The sequence below is a fragment of the Cajanus cajan genome, chromosome 5 (genome assembly GCF_000230855.2).
Source record: "Cajanus cajan strain Asha chromosome 5, NIPB_CcT2T_4, whole genome shotgun sequence".
In the NCBI taxonomy this organism is placed as follows: Eukaryota; Viridiplantae; Streptophyta; class Magnoliopsida; order Fabales; family Fabaceae; genus Cajanus; species Cajanus cajan.
Window position 1 is genome coordinate 68,778,054 of NC_138521.1, and position 25,041 is coordinate 68,803,094.

General features: G+C 34.8%; 2 protein-coding genes across 4 annotated transcripts; one reads left to right on the forward strand and one right to left on the reverse strand.

Annotated features, from left to right (window-relative positions):
• Positions 1-2,170: 2,170 nt before the first annotated feature.
• LOC109807816 (calmodulin-binding transcription activator 2) lies at positions 2,171-10,839 on the forward strand. 2 transcript variants are annotated; one of them, XM_020370461.3, is made up of 12 exons: positions 2,171-2,387; positions 2,890-3,009; positions 3,482-3,597; positions 4,707-4,795; positions 5,432-5,477; positions 5,801-6,050; positions 6,618-6,919; positions 7,226-7,630; positions 7,735-8,423; positions 8,810-9,380; positions 9,963-10,271; positions 10,464-10,839. In XM_020370461.3, exons 1-12 carry the CDS (start codon positions 2,348-2,350, stop codon positions 10,509-10,511), a joined length of 2,985 nt encoding a protein of 994 aa, XP_020226050.1. In that variant the 5' UTR covers positions 2,171-2,347; the 3' UTR covers positions 10,512-10,839. The 2 variants fall into 2 exon arrangements, with proteins under 2 accessions (XP_020226050.1, XP_020226052.1); XM_020370463.3 differs by lacking the exon at positions 2,171-2,387 and having other exon boundaries at positions 2,982-3,009; positions 3,482-3,620.
• A 1,098-nt stretch (positions 10,840-11,937) lies between these two features.
• POK1 (phragmoplast orienting kinesin 1) lies at positions 11,938-24,892 on the reverse strand. 2 transcript variants are annotated; one of them, XM_020370790.3, is made up of 33 exons: positions 24,389-24,892; positions 24,143-24,298; positions 23,347-23,430; positions 23,123-23,242; positions 22,886-22,999; positions 22,690-22,782; positions 22,449-22,609; positions 22,291-22,365; positions 22,079-22,166; positions 21,908-21,966; positions 21,741-21,804; positions 21,569-21,634; positions 21,310-21,471; positions 20,884-21,119; positions 20,730-20,799; positions 20,573-20,626; positions 20,429-20,487; positions 19,925-19,976; positions 19,761-19,820; positions 17,290-19,078; positions 17,089-17,162; positions 15,638-16,939; positions 15,435-15,542; positions 15,095-15,255; positions 14,712-14,796; positions 14,520-14,594; positions 14,115-14,354; positions 13,620-13,718; positions 13,460-13,534; positions 13,326-13,384; positions 12,707-12,818; positions 12,510-12,620; positions 11,938-12,415 (listed from the first exon to the last, which is right to left on the reverse strand). In XM_020370790.3, exons 1-33 carry the CDS (start codon positions 24,779-24,781, stop codon positions 12,278-12,280), a joined length of 6,594 nt encoding a protein of 2,197 aa, XP_020226379.1. In that variant the 5' UTR covers positions 24,782-24,892; the 3' UTR covers positions 11,938-12,277. The 2 variants fall into 2 exon arrangements, with proteins under 2 accessions (XP_020226379.1, XP_020226378.1); XM_020370789.3 differs by having other exon boundaries at positions 19,910-19,976.
• Positions 24,893-25,041: the final 149 nt, after the last annotated feature.

The window sequence follows — 25,041 nt, forward strand, 5'->3', positions numbered from 1 at the left end:
TTTGAAACATTTAAGTGTCTCGCATGACCAAGTTTTTCAACACCAATTTTTAAAAGGAATTAATCATCAAACTGATCAAAGAATTTATACATATATATTTTATATTTAATAAAATTTATACATATTTTAAAGAATTTTCTAAAATGTTTGTAGTTAATACAATACTCATAGAACAAATACAATATTCATAGACCAATTAAATTATAAATTAATTGAATCGTATAAATTAATATATGATTTTAAATTAAAACATATTATATAAATTATTTTTAAGTCGTTTATATAACTTATATTTACTTGGTCATTGTTAAATAAAGTTTAATATTATACAATAATATAGTATTTTTGTTATCCGGTTCAACTGAGAAGCTTCCACTTTAGGTATAACTTAAGTTCAATCTGATTTAATAGAAATTTGAGGAGAGAGGAGTATATTATAAGGGATTTAATTAAAAAAATACCATTTTTGTTTGGTATAAGTGATTTATGAGGAATTATGTGAAAGTTTATGTGGGTTTCATGGTCGCAAAAATACCCTCTAAATGGAGGATTGTTGTGAAATTGAGACTTGTTGAATAAAATGACAAATATAATCTTGTGGCAACAATCACCATATTTCAATATGCTACCAAGATGATGAAATATTTAAGTAGAACATAACTGAAGTAAGGTATCATGAGTGACTATATTAAAATATATTATTAATGTAATACATTGTGCATGAGAACAAAGACAAAATCTTTAACATAAATGATTTTGCCAAGTGTTAACTAATATAATTGATTATGCTATTATATTATACAAAAATAAAGTATAATCTCACTTCAATATAATGGGAGAGGGTGAAATTATAATTGTATATATTATTTATTTTTACATAAAAATATACCTATGTAAAATAAAATTTTACAATAGATAAAACTTAGGTACAATTTTGTATATGCGGTTTGTGTGATTCTTCAATCAAAGTTGGAGTTGGGTCAACTGCTGGTGTATGTTTAGGTTTTGGACAACAATTTTTTGCCCTCCCAAAAATAATAGGAAGTTGCTCAATGTTTACTTAAACTACCTTAGGGTTAAGAGCAACTTCATCTATCACAATAACTAATAAATCAGTTTCAACTGTCTACTTTAATATGAAGTGTTTATTAAAGACTGCATCTCTACTGATTACTATCTTCTTTAAAGTTGAATTTCAAAACTCGAAGCCTTCACACCCTTAGCAAAACCTATGAAAATGCACTTTTTTTTGTTCTTTAAATCAAGTTTAAATATATCATTACTAGATATATCCACAGACACAAGACACAAAAAAATCACAAATTATCAAAATCAATTGAGTTACATATCCATACCTCTCCTATAGACGTAGGTCAATATCAAGACATAACACCTTATTTGCCAAATAGAGTTGTGTGGTTCTTCTAGCCCTTTCCTATAACTCCTCTCAATTCAATTGATCCATGTTGTCAAGTTTTTTCTCGTTTAATGCTTTTAGAAAGTCTGTTTGTGTCAACAAATCCTTAATCTTCCTTTGTCATAATCTAAAATTCCCAATTCGATTGAACCTCCCAACCTTAAATTTTGCACCAAGGTTAAACGTCATCTAATACTAATTATTAGCAATAGCAATCAGATTCTAAAACAAGAGAATAAAACACCCCAACACACACACAATCAATGGTTTAAAGAGGTTTGAGAATGTGCCTATGTCCTCGGGAGCAAAGCAATTGTATTTTTTTTTATTCATTAAAAATAAGGTTATATCAAACATATATAAATTAGATTAAATTACACTCGTACCCAATTTTTTTAAGATTACATCCGATGCCTCATTATAATATAAAATTATATCTAAATTTTATTCTTTTAAAATATTAATTTTTCATCTAATTTTATTTTATCAATCAACCACAAATTATCCTCTATTTAACTTAATTCTTTTACCCTATTAGTTATCAAATTAATTATGAGTTATTTGGAATGTTTTCCTTGAATTCATCCCCTCCGAAAGCATGGCATAAAGGTTAAGAATAGTGGAAAGGAGGCGTGGTGCGTCACAGATAAGTAGGAATAAGGGAGCTTTGGCTTATTTCGTAAGGAACAAATGCCACGTCGGACATGTGTGAACGCTACTTGTGGGCCTTTGACTTCAACTCTCTATCTCTCTTTAAGTGCCTTTCACGCGCCACCCTTTTCCCTCTCTTTTCCTTCCTTCTCCCTTCCTTTCTACTCCCCTTCTCCAACACCCTTTCATTCATTTCCCTCTTTTCTTAGGGTTTCTCCTTTTCCGTTTCCTTCTGCACTCCCTCTCTGAATTCCATGTGCCAGGGGTTATTGCTCTCCCATGGCTGAGACCACAAACTACATTCCCAACCCCCAATTAGGTTTCATTCTGCTTCTCGATTCTCAATTTACATTTTCTTTCTGTTTTCTATTGGTTTTTTTCATTCCTTCTGCATGCATGCCCCTGATTGCCTTTTTTCTCATTCTCTCTCTGCTTTCATGCACGTGTCACTCTCTGTTGTTGGCTTCATTTTTGTTTCACTATTCCTGATCAATGGAATGTCATTTTCTTTTTTCTCTTCTGTTCACCTGGATTGGGAAGTAAACCCCGTTCATGTTTTTATTTGTACTTTGGTGTGATCTATGATTAGCCAAGACACAGTGATGAATCTGTCGATTGGATCAAATTCATGCATTTTCTGTGCTTGTGCAGTGTCATATGTTTATTTAAACTTTTGTACCATCGTTGCCTTCACTGGTTATACGTATGAATTTATCATTCAAATAGAGTGATGTATATGAGTTTTTTTTTTTTTTTTTTTTTTCCCGTGACTTATTATTACATAATATACTACCCTTTGAATGTTTCCTGGAATGTGATAGAGCTTGAAGAGATACTGCAAGAAGCAGAACATCGATGGCTTCGACCTGCTGAAATATGTGAGATACTTCGCAATTATAAGAAGTTCAATTTGACACCCGATCCTCCAGTTAGGCCTCCAGGTATTTCCTATTTTTCCCTGAACTTCATGCGCATCTTGATTTTGTTTTTTACTACAGTAAAGGGAAGGGGATACATTTCACCAGATTCGGGGCTTGAATCATCGACCTGGGAATTCCCATGCCTTAGAGGCTTGGTGGGTGACCAATGGGGTAACAAGCTCATACCATGCAGTCCTTTGATTCCTTTATCAGAGGGCACTTCATTGTTGCTGTCAATTGCCATGCTAATATAAAACATTAAGCACGTGTCATGCATTCATGCCTCATAATTTGGAATTTCCTTGTTTTGTTTTTCATTAAGTTTCATATAAGATGGAGAAACTAACTCATAATGGTGATAACAGTTATGTTTGCTTCACCAACGCACCAAAGGAAAGACATCAATCTTTATGTATTAAATATGGTACATATGGCCGGTATGAGGATAGAGTGTTAATCTTGGCATCATTTTGTTATTCCTTTTTTTTTCCAGCTGGGTCACTATTCTTGTTTGATCGAAAAGCACTTCGTTACTTTCGCAAGGATGGTCACCGGTGGAGGAAGAAAAAAGATGGGAAGACTGTAAGAGAAGCTCATGAAAAGTTGAAGGTGTGCTGTTCATTTTATTAGTTGTAAGTTTCACTTTTTAGAATTGTTATTTTAATTGAACCTCTTGCATGGGTCAAATGGTTGTGTTGGAATTTTGTATTAACCTCATGAAATCAACCCACTTTAGATTCCTATTGTTTAACATACAAGACCATGGTAATGCATTAGGAAACACCTTTGGTTGCATAAGCATATAGCTTTGTGGATGATCCTGAAATCATGACTTGTTTAACTGTTTTGGGAATGTGGTCATTAACATATGAGAGTGCAGTATGCTTGATATCTAAGCAGGATGTCTGTCTTGAAGTTTTCAATTGTTAAAACTTAATATGAATCCACGGGTTTATAATTTCATACGATTTACTAAAAAAAAAAGGGCGGCCCAGTGCACGAGGCTCCCACCTAGTGGGGTCTGGGGAGGGTAGATGTACGCAGCCTTACCCCCGCAAGCGGAGAGGCTGTTTCCAGGACTCGAACCCGTGACCTCTTGGTCACTAAGCAGCAACCTTACCGTTGCGCCAAGGCTCATACGATTTACTATTAAGATAAAATTGATGGAATAACATAAATATGTCATACCATCCCACTTTTTAAGTTCATTTTATATCCTTTATTGCTACATTCTATTGTGGTTTTCTTTAACTGGACATGTGTTATTAGTGGTTGAGGAATATCCTAAATTTATACCAAGGCTACCTAGTTTTTTTCCTTCCAATTTCATGCTCAATAGGCACTTGGTTCTTTTTCCTTGACAGGGTAATATTTCATTCAAATTCCATTGTGGTTAATATAAGTTACACAATAGATAATTATCTCAGTTCTAAGTTTTGTAAAATCAAGATTGTATAAGCTTTGATAATGTTTTTGTTTCCTGTATAGCTTAAATTTTGGCAATTGCATCAAATGAACATATCTGGAAGCCAAGTTTTATCAAATGAATACCTTTATGTAACTCTAAGCAATTGTGTATTTTAGGTTCCTTGTTTTGATATACACACTCACACATGTGTGCGCTTGTGTGTGTATAGTGCCATTTCTCCCTTTTTTCTATTTTACTTTTGATCCCATGAACTGCCTGCCTCATTGATTGGCCCTATTTTTGAGTGCAGGCTGGTAGTGTGGATGTCTTGCATTGTTACTATGCTCATGGTGAGGATAATGAGAACTTCCAACGGAGAAGTTATTGGATGCTTGATGAGTGAGTTTCCATCATCATATCAACTTCAGGATTGTAGTCCCTATCTTTGATTTTTTAAGAGGATATTCAGTATGGTGCTTATGTTGCTAATTGCTAATGTATCTGAATAATTTGTAAGTTGATTTGAAATCTTGAGCAATAATAGATCAAATATAAGTTTTCATATGTATGAAACACTGAAAACAATGTTGCAAACTGATGGTTTATTCATGAAAATAATGTTTTTCTTGTGCATTTTTTTTTTTGGGTTCTTAAGCTGCCAAGATTAACAAATTCAAGCTTGAACCTTATGGACTAGCAATCTAAACAGGCTAGCTGCAGGGTTGGTTTATTTTATTAATTAAAAAAATAATTTTTTTAAATTACTGATTTATAAATATTTATAAATTTCAATAATTAAATAAAAAATGCTATCTTTCATAGGTTGATGATGAAAATCCAACATTATTATAAATATTGAAAACTGATAAGATTTCTGGCTAAAGTGAGCCCTTATTTGATGGACTTAATTTTTTGAAGCTCTGGGTCTGAATAAACTTGTGGGCTGTTCCACTAGTTCTGGCCCTTTTTACAGTCGTAGCCTTGTAGCATTGATAAAAAATTTCTGTCAACTTAAAACATTTTGTTGGTTTGCAGGCTGTTAGAGCACATTGTGCTTGTGCATTATCGAGAAATTAAAGAGGTATGCATGTGTTTTTCTCTTTTTGTTGCTTTTTTATTTATATCATATAATGCTATCTAGATAAGATGCTGTTATACTGTAATCAGAATCTAGTTTATTTTTATTAGTGATAAGCTCAACTATGTTGATTTTATTTCTGTTATCTATCTTCCAAGTTTGTTTATAATGATGAGCCGCATTTTTGGGTTGTGGCTAATTGGAAATACTGATTAATGATTGGCTTGTCAATGGATATTCTGATCTTATTGTGATTCTCTAAATTGGTATGCTTTTTGCATGTTAAGTGTTTTGTTCTATTATGTCATATGCTTTACACTTTACAGGGCTGCAAGTCTGGCATCCCACATTTGCCTGTAGTTCCAGTAACCCTGGTTGATTCAGTGCCTTCCTCTTCCAAAATAAACTCATCAATATCTGTAGTTCAAACATCTTTCACATCGAATGCAAATAGAGTTGATCAGAATAGACAAGCTTCAGAGTATGAGGATGTCAATTCACAGAATGGTCCTCAAGTCTCCTCTCATGCTCAGCCTATCAGCAATTCTGTACCTTGGCTTACACATGAAGCCATAGGTAACTTGTATGAGATTGTAGATGTAGGATTCATCAAATTATGAGGAATGATTTAAAATGGATTAGGAATAAGTTTGCTATGTCAGTTCCCTTGTGGATTAATTTTGCTGCAATTAGATCCCTAGTGCCACTATTGTTGACTCTTATGACAAAGCATCAATAATGTTGATTTTAAAATTTATTGTTTTATTTTTATATGCTATATTTCATAATTTTCCTTTACAGGATTACTAGCATTGCTATATTTGTGGGATTATTTTCATTTTGATATTTCAATGTTAAAATGTCTTAACTTTATCTTGTTAAAGTAAATTTCCCCTATTAAAATGTTGATTTATTTTAATTCATCTCGAGACACAATCACTATTTTATTTTGTTATTTGTCAAATGAGATTTTAGTGACAAAGATAATGCCTATTGCCTTGGTCCTCCTTCACCCTCACGCCATAGACTGTGTTTGTTTATTTGGCCCATGAGATGGTACTCTTTGGCTACTTTGTTATAATGGCACTTTTCTTTGAATTTTTAACATGTGATTTATTTATTTTTAAAATTTTTATTATTTAGGGTTTTCTGAGTTGTTGAGGAAGCCCTTGATTTCATCATGGCCATCTTCTTCCCCTAGCTATTCTCCTGGTACTGGGTTGTCTCCCTGTACCTTGATTCAGAACTCTAGCAGAAACACTATTAATATGCATGATAAAAAACATCATGTTGAAGGCTCTGAAGCTGACTTCGCTGTTCATAAGATAAGAAATGCTGGGTTAGATCCTGTCTGCAGAATGCAAGATGGTGTAATTTTCCGAGATAGGCTCATTGCTGACATGTTCATCCAGCCAGATAAAGAAGATTTGCTGACTGTTAATCAGGTGTGGTACTTGCAATTATCAATAATTTTTAAACTTCACCGACACATTTCCACTTTCCTTTGTGATTCCTCATTATTTTAATACAAAGTTTGGGTAGATTTATGCTTCTGAGTGATCATTAGTTTTGTCATTGCATCTGAAGTGCATGTTAACAAAATAATAATGTACTTTATGATCTTGTGGTCTATGTTGTTTCATGTGTTTTTTATGCTAATGCAATCTTGTTCCTGTGTTTTTTATGTAGTTTTCTGGCATGCTTACCCAATGTGACCTATTTTTTATTTTTTTAAAATTATATTGTGGCAGATGCAAAACGAGAGTGGACAAGATTCTTTTCATTCTCAATTGCATGATCATAATAATCATCCAATTGCTGCAACTACTACAATCCTGGCTGAACAAAAGGTTCAAGTTGGTGATTCAGAAAATGGCGAGTCAGAACAAATAGAATATGGGGAAATGAAGAAACTTGATAGTTTTGGAAGGTGGATGAATAAGGAGATAGGTGGAGACTGTGACAATTCCTTGATGGCTTCAGATTCTGGTAATTATTGGAGTACACTTGATGCTCAAAATGAGGATAAGGAGGTATCTAGTTTACACCACATGCAGTTGGATATGGATTCATTAGGCCCTTCTCTTTCCCAAGAACAACTATTTAGTATCCATGATTTTTCTCCAGATTGGGCATATACTGGGGTTAGAACAAAGGTGTGTGCCTTTTCATGCACATGCTTGAAATTTTCTATATTTGTATGTTCGTGAATTCACAATATAAAATCTGGTTTTAATTTATTTCTTCCTTCTGTGAAAAGGTTTTAATAGTTGGCACATTTCTGGGGAGTAAAAAGCTCTCTAGTGAGACCAAATGGGGATGTATGTTTGGCAAAATTGAGGTTTCTGCTGAAGTTTTGGCTGATAATGTTATACGTTGTCAAACTCCTCTGCATTCACCTGGCCGAGTACCATTCTATGTTACCTGCAGTAATAGGTTAGCCTGCAGCGAGGTCAGGGAATTTGAATTTGATGAAAATCCAGCCAAATTTTTAGGTCCTGTGGGTATTAAAATCTCACCAGAAGATGAGGTACGGCTTCAAATGCGACTTCTTAAACTAGTAGACTTGGGACCTGACCATAAGTGGTGGAAATGCTCTGTTTCTGAATGTGAAAAATGTAAACTCAGGGGAATAATTTATTCCATGAGAGATGATAGTGGAGTATTTGAAGAAAGTTTCCAGATTGATGGGAATGGTCATATGAACCCTAGAGGTGTATTATTTCAGAGATTAATGAGAGACAAGCTTTATGAGTGGTTAATATGTAAGATTCATGAAGGAGGAAAAGGACCACATGTGTTGGATGATAAAGGCCAAGGAGTAATACATTTGGCAGCTGCACTTGGTTATGTGTGGGCTATGGCACCATTAGTTACTGTTGGTATCAGTCCTAACTTCAGAGACACTCGGGGAAGAACAGGACTTCACTGGGCATCATATTTTGGGAGGTCAGAAACTCTTTCATGTTAAGGACTTTCTGTGCTTGTATCAGAAATTAGCAGGGTTTTTCTTCAACTTAAAATTAATTTTGTAATTCTTGGATTATTCTGTCTTTATTTCCCTGTTTTAGAAATAAAATTATATTCTCTATGTATTGTATGAATTTTGCTTTTCAAAACTTCAATTTTTGTATTTTTGTTTTGCTTCTATATTCTGGAAATTTGTATGCATTGTTGGGGATGATTGTCATTACATATTGTCTTCGAGACCTTAGACATAAGTTTTATGTTCTCTCTATCTCTATTTAATTACTTAGTAATTTATGGGCTGTATATAGTTATTTTATATAACAAAATTTATCTATTCTCACTCTTCTCCATTTCCTTCTCTCCAGAGAAGAAACTGTTATTGTGTTAGTCAAATTAGGTGCAGCCCCAGGTGCTGTTGAGGATCCAACATCAGCTTTTCCTCAAGGAAAGACGCCAGCAGATTTAGCTTCAAGTAGAGGACATAAAGGCATTGCTGCATACTTGGCCGAGGCTGATCTGACTAATCAATTATCTGTGTTGACTGTCAAGGATATTGAGACTGGCAACATTGCCACAACCTTGGCAGCTGACAGTGTTTATCAGTCTGCTGAAGATGACCCATCTAATATGACAATGGATGAGCAATGTTATCTCAAAGAATCACTTACAGTGTTTAGAAAATCAGCCCATGCAGCTGCTTCAATCCTAGCTGCCTTTAGAGCTAGGTCATTCTGTCAGAGGCAATTAGCTAAAAGTAGCAGTGATATTTCTGAAGCAGTACTTGACGTAGTTGCTGATTCTTTGAGCAAGGTGCAGAAGATGGGTCACTTTGAGGATTATTTACATTTGGCAGCTTTAAGGATTCAAAAGAGATATCGTGGATGGAAAGGAAGAAAAGATTTTTTGAAAATACGTGACCGCATTGTAAAAATTCAGGTACTTGTCTGCTTGCAGTGTATTCTAGTAGCATCGTATCGTGAGCATCCCAGCCTTCTAGATGCTTTTCATGACAAGTTTTACAATATCCTTTTTCACCCAAAAATAATTTTGATTTCATTCTTTCAGGCTGCAACCTTTAAAATGGTTGTACGGTGACTGGAGCTTTTCTTTAGGTTTAGCGTACTGTGATTTCATTTGGCATTTTTCCATTTGAGTAAAACCCCCATTCTAGACACTGAGAGTGGAAGTGTCTGTCTCTTTAGTCCTTGACAAAATCCTCATTTTAATCCCTGACTTTGCAAAAATTTATTTTAGTGCTTTTCCACTATCAGTTTTGTACCAAAAAGGAAAAAAGTGAGGATGTTATAAAGTTAGGGACTAGATTGATGCCTACGATTTCAAGGACTAAACGGAGGCTTGCTCTTTGCATTTACTGGGTCGTTGCAGTGTCTATTTTTACTGCGTGTTCGTCCTTCATGTCAATTTTCCATTCTTCATTTTATTTTGACATTCTATTTCTCAATTTATTTCATATTTATGATGGAGACAGTATTACATTAACATTATTCCTCTATATAGGCTCATATCAGAGGACACCAAGTTCGTAAGCAGTACAAAAAAGTTGTTTGGTCTGTTAGCATTGTGGAAAAGGTGATATTGCGTTGGAGACGGAAAGGAGCTGGTCTGCGAGGGTTCCGGGCTGAGCAGCCAGTTGGTGTTGTAGCTAAAGATTCTGAGAAAAGTGACGAGTATGAATTTCTTAGCATTGGAAGGAGACAGAAAACAGATGGTGTAAAGAAAGCTCTGGATAGAATCAAGTCCATGGTTCGTAACCCAGAAGCAAGGGATCAGTATATGAGGCTCATCATGAAGTATCAGAAGTTTAAGGTACTCACTGTCTTTCCTTTTTGCTGGGCCTTGTTTTGTTTTGCAATTTTGACAGTCCCATGAAGTAGTGTGTGGTTCATACAGTTTTGTTGAATTGATTCAGAAAGAAGATATAATCAATTCTTGTTGATTGAAAGCAAACCTGATTGGCTAATTCTATTTTGTTGCTTGTTGTGGCTCACCCTTGAACAGGTTGATGATGGCGAAAGCTGTCAATCGCAGAATGAGGTTAGACTCTAAAGGAAGAAAAGAGGAAAACTGGCTCTCTATGTTTATACTAAAATCTTACAGGTATACCTTTTGTTATTTTTATATAAATAAATAACATCTAACGTAGTTTCTAGTTTATATGGATGCTCTATTAATTTGAAGGGTAGAAGAAAATTCAGAAGAAAAAAAAAGGAAGGGAGGAATGTATATGCCTTTTAATTCTCCTCTATCAGTGTGAATAGAAGTCGGTTAGTTGATATAATGCATATTGTATAGTCTTATTGAAATATGCGGATTTTCGCAATAGTTATAACTTATTTATATTTTGCAAGTTGTATGCAACTGCAATTTACTTTCACCGCTGGCCTTTTTGTTTCAGGCAAATACTAACAAGTATTGTCAATACTTTGATACACTGGTTAACGAAACAAATGTTGAAAACAAAAGTTGAAAGTGAAAGATTTTTTATTCCTAGCTTATATAAGTTGCTCATGTAAAAACTATAAATAAATAAATAGAGAATGCTTACGCGCGTTTATTGATCGAGAAAACAAAAGTTCAAAGTGGTGAATGAAAAAGAAAAGTATTTACCATATTTAAAAGAGTTAATAACCTATATACTGCCAGTATAAATTTTTTTTACACTGGTAACTAATTATATCTTTTAATTGTGTCATGTCATCTTAAATATATTTATTTTTAACAGTGACAAGACACAATTAAAAGATGTAATTGGTTGTTAGTATAAATTTTTTTTACACTGGCAGTGTATTAGTGATTAACTCTATTTAAAATTCACAGATTCATCTTTCACGGATGTGTGGTAATGCATGAAATATGTGCGGTCTCAGACTATGATTTAACGGATGAATGAATTCCTTAATGTCTTGGACGAAAGGGCAGGGATGTTCGAAACGTTAATTTGCAAACTGACATACTTTTCGGTAGAACTACTACTAAAAAGGTGTTATCTACGTAAGGAATTCTAACATCAGTATATTTATATAATTCTTTTACCAATGATTATCGTCATTAAATATAATTATCACTGACGATTTAATTCAATGGGCAATTTTAGAACTTTCAAATTATGACATTATTAATTAAATTTAACTATTCTAATTATTTTTATTGGTTTTGATTAATTATATATATATATAAGTGAAGGTAATATCATGTAAATTATCTAAATTAAAGATGTAACATGATAAAAAAATATTCAGTGTAATTTTGTTAAATCTCGGGAGATGATGATAATTTGTCTTGTTAAGGATTAACAAGAGTTATTTTAATGGAATTCTTTTATTTTCTAAAGATCCCTACTTTATAACAAAAGTAATTTTTTAAAAAAAATGCTTTTTTCCCCCTAAATGTGTTAAACATTTCATTTTTAACCATTAACTGAATTTTACGAATAAATGAATTCCTTAATGTCTTAGAGGAAAGGACAGTGGAATGTTGGAATGGAGTATCAAGACTTTAATCCTTGAGAGGTCATTTACTTCTTGAAAAATTAAAATAGGTAATTTGAAAACTAGATTGTTCACTTTACAGCATGTGATAAAGTTCCACTCGAAAAAGTAATTCAGTGCACAACATTGTTACAAGCCTATTCAAGCAGTGTTCAAAATTTATGATGACAGCCTTGAACGTGTCAACTAAAAAATTGAACAAATAATAGCATAATTGGCTCCCCGAGGTGACGGAAAACCCAAATAGGCATTTGCTTTTGGTGAAATTTATGCTCATCTCTCTCTCTCTCTCTCTCTCGTGCGTGCATTGGGTATCTGTACAGTTTAACCTTGTGAATTACTGCTATTACCAGCAAATTTGCGGTAACGAGAAGGCTCGTCATTAAAACGAGAAAGACGTCGTTCGGGTTGAGACACCCTTTTACTAAATCCAACGTTACCCATATTTAATGCACCTTTGTCCTGTAATCCACAAAATGAATGGCATTAATAGGGAAAATGGTTCATTATAAAATGGTAACTTAACCCTACCAAAAATAAAAAGGTTAGCAGATGCCTTAGTCTTAGATGACGACTGTGGGGCAGGTTGGGTATTTCGCGTCCCAAATAGTGTTTTCACCGTGTCATCCAATTCTGCAACCTTCCTCAAGAGATTGGTCTTGTCCATCTACAAGAAAAGGCAACAAAAACCATGAAAAAAAACATTTTTAATTCTTATGGGGAAACTCGGGTCACAATTATGTGTTGTCATACCTTCAACATTTCATTTTGTGCAGAAAGCAATTGATCTCGCTCTTGCAATTGCTGCATTGCTATCTGAGTGGCAAGTATATCTGCCTCTTTGGTTTTCAGTTCCGATATGCAGCTGAATCACACATGATATGTAGTGAGAATAATGGAAATGAAAATTCTGAACGCGTATTGCCAATTATATAGTTCGAAATAGCCTGGGCGCAGATTGCAAATATTAAGGACGAGAGAATTAGGAATATTGGAACGACATGTGTAATAATTAATAAAGTAATTTAATATATAAGATATCTCTGCTATAGAAATTCGGAAGCATTTCTTATTTGATTAATAACTCATAACTCCCAACTCCAAGCTATATTTATAATCAATTTTATCTCTTATTTGACGTGCAAGTTGTTCTCTTGGGTTCACTGGAGGTTATCTAACTATCCCCTTCTATTTGATCACTCCACCTGTTTAAATATCTTACCCTGATACATGGTTAATGGGAGAAGTTAAAATATGATAAAGAACTCCTAAATCACGAGCTATGCCAAATTGAAGAGTGAAGACAAACAATTAGAACGTATAATCACAAGTGGAAAACAGATTAGTAAGACATGGTTTTAGGTATGCTGACCTCTCCCTTTCTTCTATGAGATCATTTATCTGCAGTCTTAGATCGAGATTCTCTTTTTCCTAATGAGAAAGAAATGGTAATTAAGATAAGCACATTATAAAATATACTGTACACCATAATTTGGCAACAAGTACCTTTGCAAAGAACTCTTCTCTTTGATTGTGAGCCTCTTCCACTAATTTCACAATTTGATTTTCTTCTATCAAATTCTACAGCATACCAGAAGCAAAAACGCAGGGCAATGAGAAATTGCGACCATGAATTCCCACAATTAAAAATGAATCTAAAACTTACTGCATAGTCGGTAATGTCCAATTTGACACCAAGAAGGTCCCGAATGACATCATGTGTCATGCTTTCAGCGGCAGCCAACCTTGTTTGTAGCATGCATACCTGATCCAACAAATGTATTGAGTAATTACTGTGCTAATTCTTAACATTTATAAAATTTATATGAAGTGACTCTGCTATTCATACACCTTAAATTCTATTCCTGGCCTACACCCTAATTATTAGCCAAGTCTTCGACGATGACCCTCCACTAATTTCAAAATTTGCTTAAACAAAAACATGCTAGTTCGTCAACCAAATAATAAACATTGTTGGGCGTTGAAGAAAATTTGAGAAGATATCCAACATGAAACAATTGGAGATATTATTTAAGGTTTAGTTCAATTATGAATAATAACTAAACCAACATTCTAGACATAGATTCATCTAAAACCCTTATAACTATAATATGAAAATGATATTGATGTGTACTCTCCAAGCATCTAAAAGGTTAAAGACCTCCTTGTGCCGGCTAGCTGCCAGTGTTTCTAGTTCTTCCGCACGGAGCCTTGCAACTGATAGTTCTTGATCTTTCTCCTGATTCATCTGCTGAACAAGATTTGAAATGCATCTGAATGGTGAGCTTGAACCTCTTGTCCTTACTGAGCTTTTCTCGATTTTCTCTGATGCTGGTACCGTTGACATTGAATTTGACATTTCTGTTTTCACTTCACGGAACATGGACTCCAGGCACTTGTACTAACCAAGAAGGATAAGGGAAGAAAAGAGACGGGGATGTAAGAATAACAAATGATATAAGGTTTCTAGTTTTCAAATAAAAATATTGTTAATCACACTTGCTTTTAACACAACACGACCCAGAAAATTAGCTGATAAAAAATAAACTTTTATTTAGATATATACCTTCTGCTGGTACTGTAATGCTTGGGCTTCAGCATGCAACACAATTTCAGAGATGTACTCTTTGCACTTTTTGATCTTTCAAAATATGTACAAAATGTCAAACTTTTGGACAAAAATGGCATGAAGTATCATGCAATTTAATTGATTTGTAATTTGTAATGAAATATATACATTTGACGTCAAGGAAAATACCTCTTTATCTTGTTCTGCATTTTCCTTTTCAAGAAACTTTATCCGATTTAATGCCTCGTGAAGTTCCAGTGTTTTACAGGGTTGCCTGCATCAGGGTTTTTATATGATGCACAGCGGAGAAATTAAATCAGAAACCAATATTACAAAGAAAATACCCTTGACCAACTTTTCATGTAAAAATAGTTCTACATTATAATCTAATCTTGTACCTCTACATCGTTGATTAATTAGGTTGTTATGAGAAATTGAGAATTAATTTTTTTTCAAAGATGTAGGAACACGTGATTAGATTATAGAATGAAAAATGTGTACACCTACAGTTGATGATCAAGAATTCAAGATTAAACTATAATACAAATCAAGGAAAGGATAGCAGCTCTAACCTAGATATCTGTTGATCAGTTTGAAGACTCATGCTTTCTGAATCAGCATTATATGGAATATTGTCAACTAACAATAATCTCTCGTTCAAAGCTTGGAGTTCCATTCTAAGTGAATCACTAATTAAACGATGTCTTCCCACCTCCTCATCCATTTCATGAACCTAAGAGCAACGCAGTCTAGTCAGTAAGAAGTTAACAAGTTCTGAGCCATTCTAAGCAACAATTATGAATGGTAGTGGTAATGTGGTATTGAATATTAATCACATTACTGAACTTAACCACACTTTGAATTACTTCCCTAAATCTTTTCTATATACAAGTGAATCGTACAATAAATAACCTTTTTCTCTAAAACATTTATGGTCGACTCAAGCTCCTCAATAGAATGTTCCAGAATCTTGACTTCCTCTTCCTTTTGCTCAGCAAAGAGCTTACTAGACTCGGACTCCTACAAATAATGATATTTCAGTTCCACTGAATGTGGTTCCACTGACAATAATTATTTGAAAGTAGAAGGAACCAGAAAAATCAGCATATAGATACCTGACGCACTTCCATGGCAATAGCTTCCTTTTCATCGACCAAGGAATAAGCCATCTCAAGCTTATCATTCAGGACACAAACTTCTTCATGGAGTTGGTCTCTCTCTATTATCACATGTTTTAGTTCATCCTCAATGCTTTCAAACAAGGAAAGTGATTGGTTTTCCAGTGAAGCTGTCAAATTAGCAATTTCTTTTTCCAAACCTTTAATCACCTCTTTATGTTCATCCAATTGTCCTTCAACTTCAGTTTTGTTGGTGTATAATTCTTTCAGAAGCTCCCTTAACTCCACATTTTGATTCGAAAGTTTCTCAATTGATTCTTTAGCAACCTTAAGCTCATAATTTGATGTAGTTAAGGCCTTCTCAGTGTCAGCAAGAGAACCTTCAAGTTTTCTGTTTTGAATCAGTAAATCATCAAGCTGACTTGCTTTAATCTCTAGCTCATACCGAACCTGGCTTAGAGAAAATATTAACTTTTCAGTGTGATCCTTAATATCCTTGCTGTTAGAAGCTGATTCCTGCAACAGCCTAAAATCAAAAAGTAAACCCTCTAATAACTCTTGTTTCCTCTCTAACTCTTTTGTAAGAGCCATATTTTCATATAACATTTGGACACTGGGCAAGTCTGGCTCCTCTTGCACCTTTTGGATTAACACGCATTCATCTCTTTTCATTATACCCTCATTACCTGTACTAATTACAGGTTCAGCAACACAAGAGCAAATCTTTAGCAAATTATGCAATTCCCCTTCCCTAGCTGATTGCAAATCATGGTTCACAGTAATGCAGGCAAACTTACTGACAAGCTTTGTTACACAGCAATTGTACAGAACAAATGATACAAACCCTTCATCCACCATCTGAGAGCAAATATCTTCTAACGATGACCTCAGCCTGTTTGTAAAGTGTAGCATCTCCTGCCCCATCTGAAGAACATCAGAATACATTTCCATGAATTTCTTCTCCATGTCAGTTTGCATTTGCAAGAAACGCCCTTCTAGCATAGAAACTGAATTTGTCATCTCAATCAAACTGAAATGGATGTGGTCTTTTAGTAATTGATTCTCTTTTTCTTTATCACAAATTGAAGATTTGAGTTTTTTAATCTCTTCTGCCAAGCTTTCTCTCTCAGTCATCAAGTTCTCACCAGCCTGCTTCCACATAGCAGTCAACTGTTTTGACTCTTCAAATGCTTTTGTCAAGGCATGTAGCGTGAGATCAGCTTCCTTCACTGTTGCATGAGCTTCCATAAATTTGGTTAAGAAGCCACTATCAGGCATAAACTCCCCACAGCTCAATACCTAAGTAAAGGTACAAAATTTAAAGAATATAAAAGACATGCCTTTATTCCTGTACAGTAAAATCTTTGACGATTGTCAAGCAAGCAGTAATTTTAATAATTGATGCATTTATTTCATAGAGTTTGGCCACTAAATGGAAAGCTACATACCTCGTTGTCGTTCTCACAACCTTCTTCATCTTTCTGCATCTTCAACTGGAAAGATGGAGCCTCATTTTTCAGTTCTGTCATATATCATTACATGATTTACATTTTTGCAGTACTTTTCAGATGAGTAAATACATATAGATTTAACAATTCAAAAAAAGTATATTTATGAACAGAAAAATGGAAATAGTTGTGAAATGATACCTTTTGCATAAGAACAGGATCTATCATCCATTTCATTGACAAGTGCAGAAAAACAAAGATACAGTCCTTTAAAACCATCATATATGACATTTAATTCTTTACTCAGACATGACATTGCTGCTTCATTATGGATTGGCCTTTCCACTGGCCTTTCTGTATATGATGATCCACAATCATCATCAGATTGAATTACAGTGCATCTTTCAGATTTTAGGTGTACCATTGGTTCAGTTATTTTTCCAGGGAAATTAAAGGGGCAAGTATGTGTGGATCCTTGTGACTTGCTTCCAGAAGCAAAGCTGTCAGTTTCAGATGATAAATCAGAGACCGAAGAACTATCAGTGCTCAACTCATCAGCATCTATGACAGCTTCATCCACCAGTTGAAAGCTAGACACATCTTCTGTGCTAATAAAATTCTCTATGATATTCAATCTTCTATTCACTTCAACAAGTTGTTCTTTTATCTGATGCAGTGTGTGACGCTGGTTTGCAAACTCCTGAGATTTATTTGCATTTGATTTTAAGGAGTCTACTGTATAAACCTCAGAACATCTATGATACGTCTTTAAATCCCTTATTTCTTTCCTCGTGTCCTGAGTTTCTTTGACCATGCCCTGAATCAAGTCCCTGTAAGCAGAATAAAGACCTGAAACACTAGTTTGGAAAGCTTCTGTCTGTGTTTCTGTATCAACAAAACCAGCTTTTACAGCATTTTCCATCTCCAGTATCTCTAGTTTAGTTAATTCAATTTGAGCCATAAGATCATTCAGTATCAAATTATTTTCAACATCTTGATTCTCAGAAATAGTACGACTTTCCAGTCTGGCATGCACACCAAGCTTAGGAATGGAAATATCTTGAACGTCACCATTCATGTGAGCAACATTATAACTTTCCAAAAGCCATTTTGCTACAAGGAATGCAGCATCGGCTTGTTTAGTTACGTTACAAAGTTTATTGCTTTTACAATTTATTTCATTTTCCAGCATTCTTATCATATTGGTCTTCTCATTTAACAACACTCGCAACTGAGCTGCCTCCTCAATGCTTTCATTGTTGTCTACCTGTTGAAATGCATTTAAGGTTACAGTTGCTTCCTTTAAGGAACTTATTTTCAGCTCCATGTCCAATACCATCTTCTGAGCACCCTCCAAACTACTTTGTAGCTGCTGAATTGTTTCTTCCTTTTCAATATACTTTTTGACAGCCATGTCAACATGATCGCTAATCCAAGCATTGACCTGGGGAAATGAACAAGAAATACTTTTTACCTGACCACAGGCATCTTTGAGAGATCTGGAGCCCTCTAGAAGAAAGGTTGTCAGTTCAAAGATTGCCTTTTCCCAGTCCAAACACCGTGTCCTAATCTCCTCTTCTTTTTCTGCAATCATATTTCTTAGCTCTGCATTTTCTTGAGTAATGGTGCACAGCCTCTCTTCAAACTCTGACTGAAGATGGGCAACCTCTTCCTGTAAATGAAGAATTGTACTGGTTGTCTCCATCTCAACCTCTTGACAGACTGTTTCAATCTGCAGTTTCTGAGATAACTGTAATGCCCATTTCTCTTGATATTGGTCATTAAGTAACCTCGCTTCTTCAAGATCCTTGCTCATTTTTTCCAATTTGGCCTCTAACTCTTTATTGTTTTTATAATCATTATCTTTAGCAAGCATTACTGAGGCTCCCAATGCATTCCCTTCGATCATACTTGCTAAAGCATCATTAGCTTCCCATGTGGACGACCGAATTTCATCCCCCGAATCACTTCTCACAGATATTGTCTCAACCTGTAAAATTTAACTGATTATGATTAAATTGATTATAAAACAAGGAGGCACCCACATGCAATTTGTTTCCCCAAAATAAGATGAGCATATGCGCGTGCATTAACTATTAAATAACTTTCAAATACAGATTTTTAAATCTCCCCCGCCACGGTTATTTTGGTTAATGAATAGTGGTTTACTCAACACGTGATATGATGTTTTAGGATACTTGAGATTAATAGTTTGACGAAAAATGCTCGAGTAATATATATAGATATATATATATATACAATAATCATAACAGGTTTACATAGGGAGGGTCCTAGAGCCTGTATACAATCAGAAAATAGCTTTATAGAAGCTGTGCAACAGATGTATATAAAAAAATAAAAATAAAATAAAAAAACTTTTCTAACAATGATATTTGCTCATCACGTGATATATTGCTTGAGAGTTGAATATAACTAAAAATTATATTTCCATACACTTGTACGAAATTTGTTTTCTATGCTTCTCAACTTTCATTTCAAGTGATGAAATTGCTATAGATTTTGGTCATATTGAAAATCCAGTAGATGCCATAACAGATAAAAACTACCACAATTTGCAAATAAATGCATATCTGTAAAAATCACTATCATAAGCAAAACAGGCTAAATAGATTACAAGCTAAAAATTCATTTGTATCTTATTCTTTCCTCACCAATGAACATTTATCTGTCTTTAGAACTTCATCAGAATGCTCAGAAGAAGAATTCAGAACCTGCAGGAATGCAAAGAGATTAAACATGACGGAACAGAAGTTCAGCAACATGTTCGCAAGCATTGTCAGTATTTTTTAGAAATCCTCACAGCATTAGACTTAACTTGATTGTAGTTCAAATATTTTCCCAGTTCTGCTTGTAATTTACCTACTTCTCTGCACCACACACAATAAAGAAGAAAAAAGGAAGAAATTTGTCAGTGGTCTACTGCAAAATAGTTTTTAAGATTGCAATACAATGATAGTCATCACCACCACAGACTACCCGTAATTATGATATGGAAAGAGAAAACAAAGAAACAAAATCATGTTTTATAAGACAGTCATGTGTGGTGTTCTCCACAATAATTGCATTGCTTATTCTTCCTCACAAAACATCGAACAATAAAAAACCTTTTATTAAATACAGGCTACAGCATTAATAAATTGGCATCAAAGTAATAGCAGAGCATACCCAGGTGCCCTAGCTAAGAAACTTCGTTCTAAATATTAAATGATGAATAAACTATTAAGAAATTTGCTGAATAGAAGAACCAAAGAGAATAGAATTTCAGGTTTCCCATGAACAATAATGATGATGACGATGATGATTTAAGGCAACTGTCTACCTAAGTAATTTAGAATTCATATTCTGGCACTCTTCTAAGTCTTGTGCAGTATCAATATCCTGGAATATCAAAGAGCAGACCAAGTGAAAACAGGAAATCTCAGATAGCACAACTAATTTGGCACAAGTGATAAAATAAGTTGACCTGGTTTTCATTTTTCATGGGGAGTGTAAATTTTCCTTGGAGATGGACAAGAAGCTGCATGTGAATAACAAAATAGTAAATATCCGTAATATGGACCACATGAAAGTTGAGCTTTATATTTCAAGAGAGCGAAGGACAAATTATGGATCTAGCAAACCTGATCACGCAATTCAGATATTTCAGTCAGCAATCTTTCCCGCTCTCCATGCTCATAGAAGTTTTGGTATCTGGCAGTAAGCAATGACATAATGAGTCGCTGGCATCCAGTAAGAGATTAGGACTTAAGGATAGCAACTATCCACTCAACTTACTGTAGGAGCTGTTGCAAAAGTCTATCATTCTCCAAAGATACTCTGGATGATTCTGAATTTTTATCAATAATCACTTTAAGCAATTGAATCTCCTCCTGTAAAGCCCTGTTTTCCTCCATGAGATACGTCTCAGCTGACAGTTTCCCATCTACCAATAACTCAAGTTGTTTAATTTTCTCCTTATAATGCCTCAGCATGCTTGAAGTATGTTGAATGTCCTCTTCCCTTTGTCTAACCTGCAAAGAATGTGATATTACTTTAAGGTTGTGATATTAAAAAATATTTTTGCCTATTCACGTAATTCCCTCAAAAATATAACAGCTCTAACTTTCTGTGAATATTATTACAAATTTACAATTTAATAATCCTTGACAATCTCACACAACCATAATACAAGACCCTCACCATAACTGCAATAAAACATACCTCTTTGCTTGGAATAAGTAGATTGTGACCTGTTATTACTCTTTCCCCCAAAATCTCATATCCTTCTGACACTTCACTCAACATACAACTTTCAGAATTTTGCTGTATATTTGATATAGAGGTTGGAAAATTTTTATTGTTCATCAGAAAGGACAGTTGACCCTGTTCAAGTTCAGTTCATGCCACAGCTGAGTCAGCCCCAATGATGTATAGTTTTGTTGAATAATTCTCAAAATTTTGAAAACTTGCAATCAAATACCTTCAATTGTTGAATCTGCCACTGCAGTGCACTTACATCACCAGAAGCATCTTCATTCACTTTTGCCTTTTGGTGTATGGGGAAAAAAATCAATTAATTCACTCTCATGCCCAAAAAATTTGGAAAAAAAAAGAAAAAGGAAAGGAAAGCACGTATTTAAATAGGTGAGTACATTGTTTTGAATGAGCTTGGCTCGCTGAGCAAACTTCAGAGTGCTTAGCGTTTCGTTAGCGCAGCTGCAAGGGGAGAAAAATCAATATAAATGACATAAGAAAACAAAGAAATGGCAAGGAGCATTGTGTTTTTATTTAATTTTTCAAGCAACAAGTTCACACAAACCAAATGGATGGGCTGACATTTGCAATGATCATTGTCTTTGAATTTCCACCTAAAGAATCCTGCATGTAATGTTTTGGAGCGTACAAACATATTACTACAGAAAATTGTACTAGATTGTATGTAAAATTACTGAGAAAATCATCTGAATTTTAAGAACTTCATGTATCTAACCTGAAGAAGAAATGTAAGTCTTGAATCTCTGTAAGGAACATGCCTAGGCTTCCCATGGGCTAAGTCCACCAAAGTCATTATAACCAAGCTAACAAAACAACAAGGGTCAGCCATTTGAACTCAACAACTTGTTCTAACAGTGTTCATTAACATTCAACCAGAATATATGAACAAGAAATAAATTGATAAACAAGTTCTTTATAGTTAGTTACCCGAGCGTTGACAAGGATTTGTTTATATTTGCTGCTTCTTTCAAACGTTCACTATCTGCTCCAGAGCTTTTCTGCCTAGATAAAAGTGTAAGTCAACCCAGGTTTAGAAAAAGAATAATGGTATATAAAGAAGATTCTGATCATAAACTTTCAGTTACCTTTCAGAACCAGCCAAATCTACTAAATTTAACCTAGCAAACCTAAAGTGAGTCATAGAATCTTTCTCCCATTGGCTTTCAATAATACAAGTGAAAACACTGTGAGACCGACTGCTTTCACAGTTCATATGAGTAGCTGCCACCTTTCTATTTGCAGTGCCCTGTGTAATTGTGTAGGAAGCACAGTATAAAATATGAAGGTAAATTTTAATTCTGAACATATTTGAGCACAAAACCCAACCTGTAACAAAAGCCTGAGAACATCATAAACTGTGACCACACTATGTTCAGTGAGGTTTTCAACATATACCCCCTTCTTCAGATCTTCTCTGAGCTACAGAGAGAATATTGAATTTTAAACTCCATTATACAGAGCATTAACAATAACAAGTTAACTACAATTTAAATCAGATTAGATACTAGAAATTGTAGATTACTTGCAGATTAGTTGATGAAGGTTCAAGAAGATCAGTTATTTGCTCATTGTATATCTCCAAAAAGGAACACTTGCAACTGTATTTCAGCCTGTAGTCCTGCTTGCTCTCTTCTTCCTACATTATAAATATTTCTTAAGAAATCCATCATTTGAAGAAAAATATGGGTAACGAGAAATCAAGTTAAACTGGTAACAGCAGTCGATTCATGTGAAAACACAAGCATTCTGAATATCACACCGCTTTAATCCTCGTAAACAAATAATTAAAAACTCTTGGTGTTATCCCACTATCTTCCGTAAGGTATCCTTCTGTTTCCTTAATCTCACCCATCATCGTGTATGTTTTGCCACTACCTGTCTGGAGACAATCAACCACAAAAAACAAATTCAGCAAGAAGCACAGAAATACGTAACAGCTAGTAGCAAAGAACAAGACAACAAATCCCCACAAGTCGCACGTACCTGACCATAAGCAAACATACAACTATTGTAACCGGACAAACAATTCTCCACCATGGGCACTCCAACAACTCTGAACAGGTTTTCCTACACCAATTCACCACAATAATTAGTAACTAACAAGCTACGAAGCACCAATACTTTCAGTTGCTTCACATGTCTATATCTGATGTGTCTATTGTGAATTGTCTAATGCCGATACTCTTAGATACTCCCCTCATACATATCTATGAAGTATCCAAATATTTAAAAGAAATTATGAAAATCTAATAAAGCTACATATGGACATTGAGACATATATAGAAGCATGTATAATATCGAATCATTATCTCTCAAATCAATGTACCAAAAATGGAAATTGTCCTTGTATTAATGGTCTCAAGCAAAGAATGAGATTAATACTATCTTTAATTGTTAATTGTAAACAATAGGAAGTGATTAATGATGACAATGATTTATAATTTTTGTTTTATTTTATTTTTAATAATGTCCGAGAATTATGTTCTAAATTTATTATATAATATATAATTATAATATATTATATATTTATTAATTTTATGAATTTCTAGTCATATATCTTACATGCATTTTATCATATGTTTTTGGAATAATTGCATTATCGTAGGTATTGGATTGTATCTGTGCATCATAGCTAATAAGCATGTGCGTAAGCCATTTCCAATTCAGCACTCTCGCTATGTAAAAACACTTCACTCTAAATTTGAAACAAAATATAGTTTGTACAAATAGGAGAGATTAACAAACATTGCATCGTAATTGCGACAAAGTGAAGGTTTACCTGAGATAAGGTCTCACAGGCTATATGATCAAAGGTGAATCTGGTTTCAGGATGACCAAGCCAGACCAAAGTTTGCGCACTTTCCTGCTTCAAACACCTACCGTGCCCTTGCGAGAACTTCTCCTTATTACTCAACGGCCGAGTCCTAATTAGCACCTGAAAACGTAACCTCAATCACATAAACGACGCCAGAAAAACCAATCCAGAAGTATGAAACTGAAACTGAAACCGAAAGTGAAAACGCACCTGCACGTTGTGATCGGTCCAGAACGACGGGTCGTCTTTGAGCTCGAAATGCGGAACCTGGACGCAGAATTCGGTGTCCTTGAGCAACGCGCACGAACTCGCTCCTCTTCCTCCGCCGAGGGAAACCCTGGGAGTGTTCCTTGACGGCGTGCTCTGCGCCGAGCTAGGTTCAGAGTAGGGCTTCCCGATCCTACCGGAAATCCTGGGAGTGGCATTCCCGAACCGAGCGGGTCGAGCAGGTTCGGGTTCCTGATACTGAGAGGGATCTGGTATGGAGTTCAGAGGGGTTCGAGGAGGTGGAAAGTTTACAGGGTTCAGCCACGGTTCCAATTCGTTCTCGTTCGTTTCGTTTTGAGGGTTTCTTCGACTCGAGCTTCGAGTTTCCTTCGACATTTTGATCTGAATTTGGAGAAGCTCGCTCTCGCTCTCGCTCACTTGTTTACTTCACAATGGAATAAGAATAAGAGCAGGACCCGCCTCATTTCAAATTCAAGTTCCGTAAATTGTAGTCGTGCCCCTCAACCATTTGTTTATGCTAACGTCACCCCCCAACACATTTTAAATTTCAAACGGAAGCTGGTGGTACGTTGGTTGGTTTGTGGAACCCATTGACTTGGCTTATTAGTTATTATTACAATTTTTGTTACTTATTA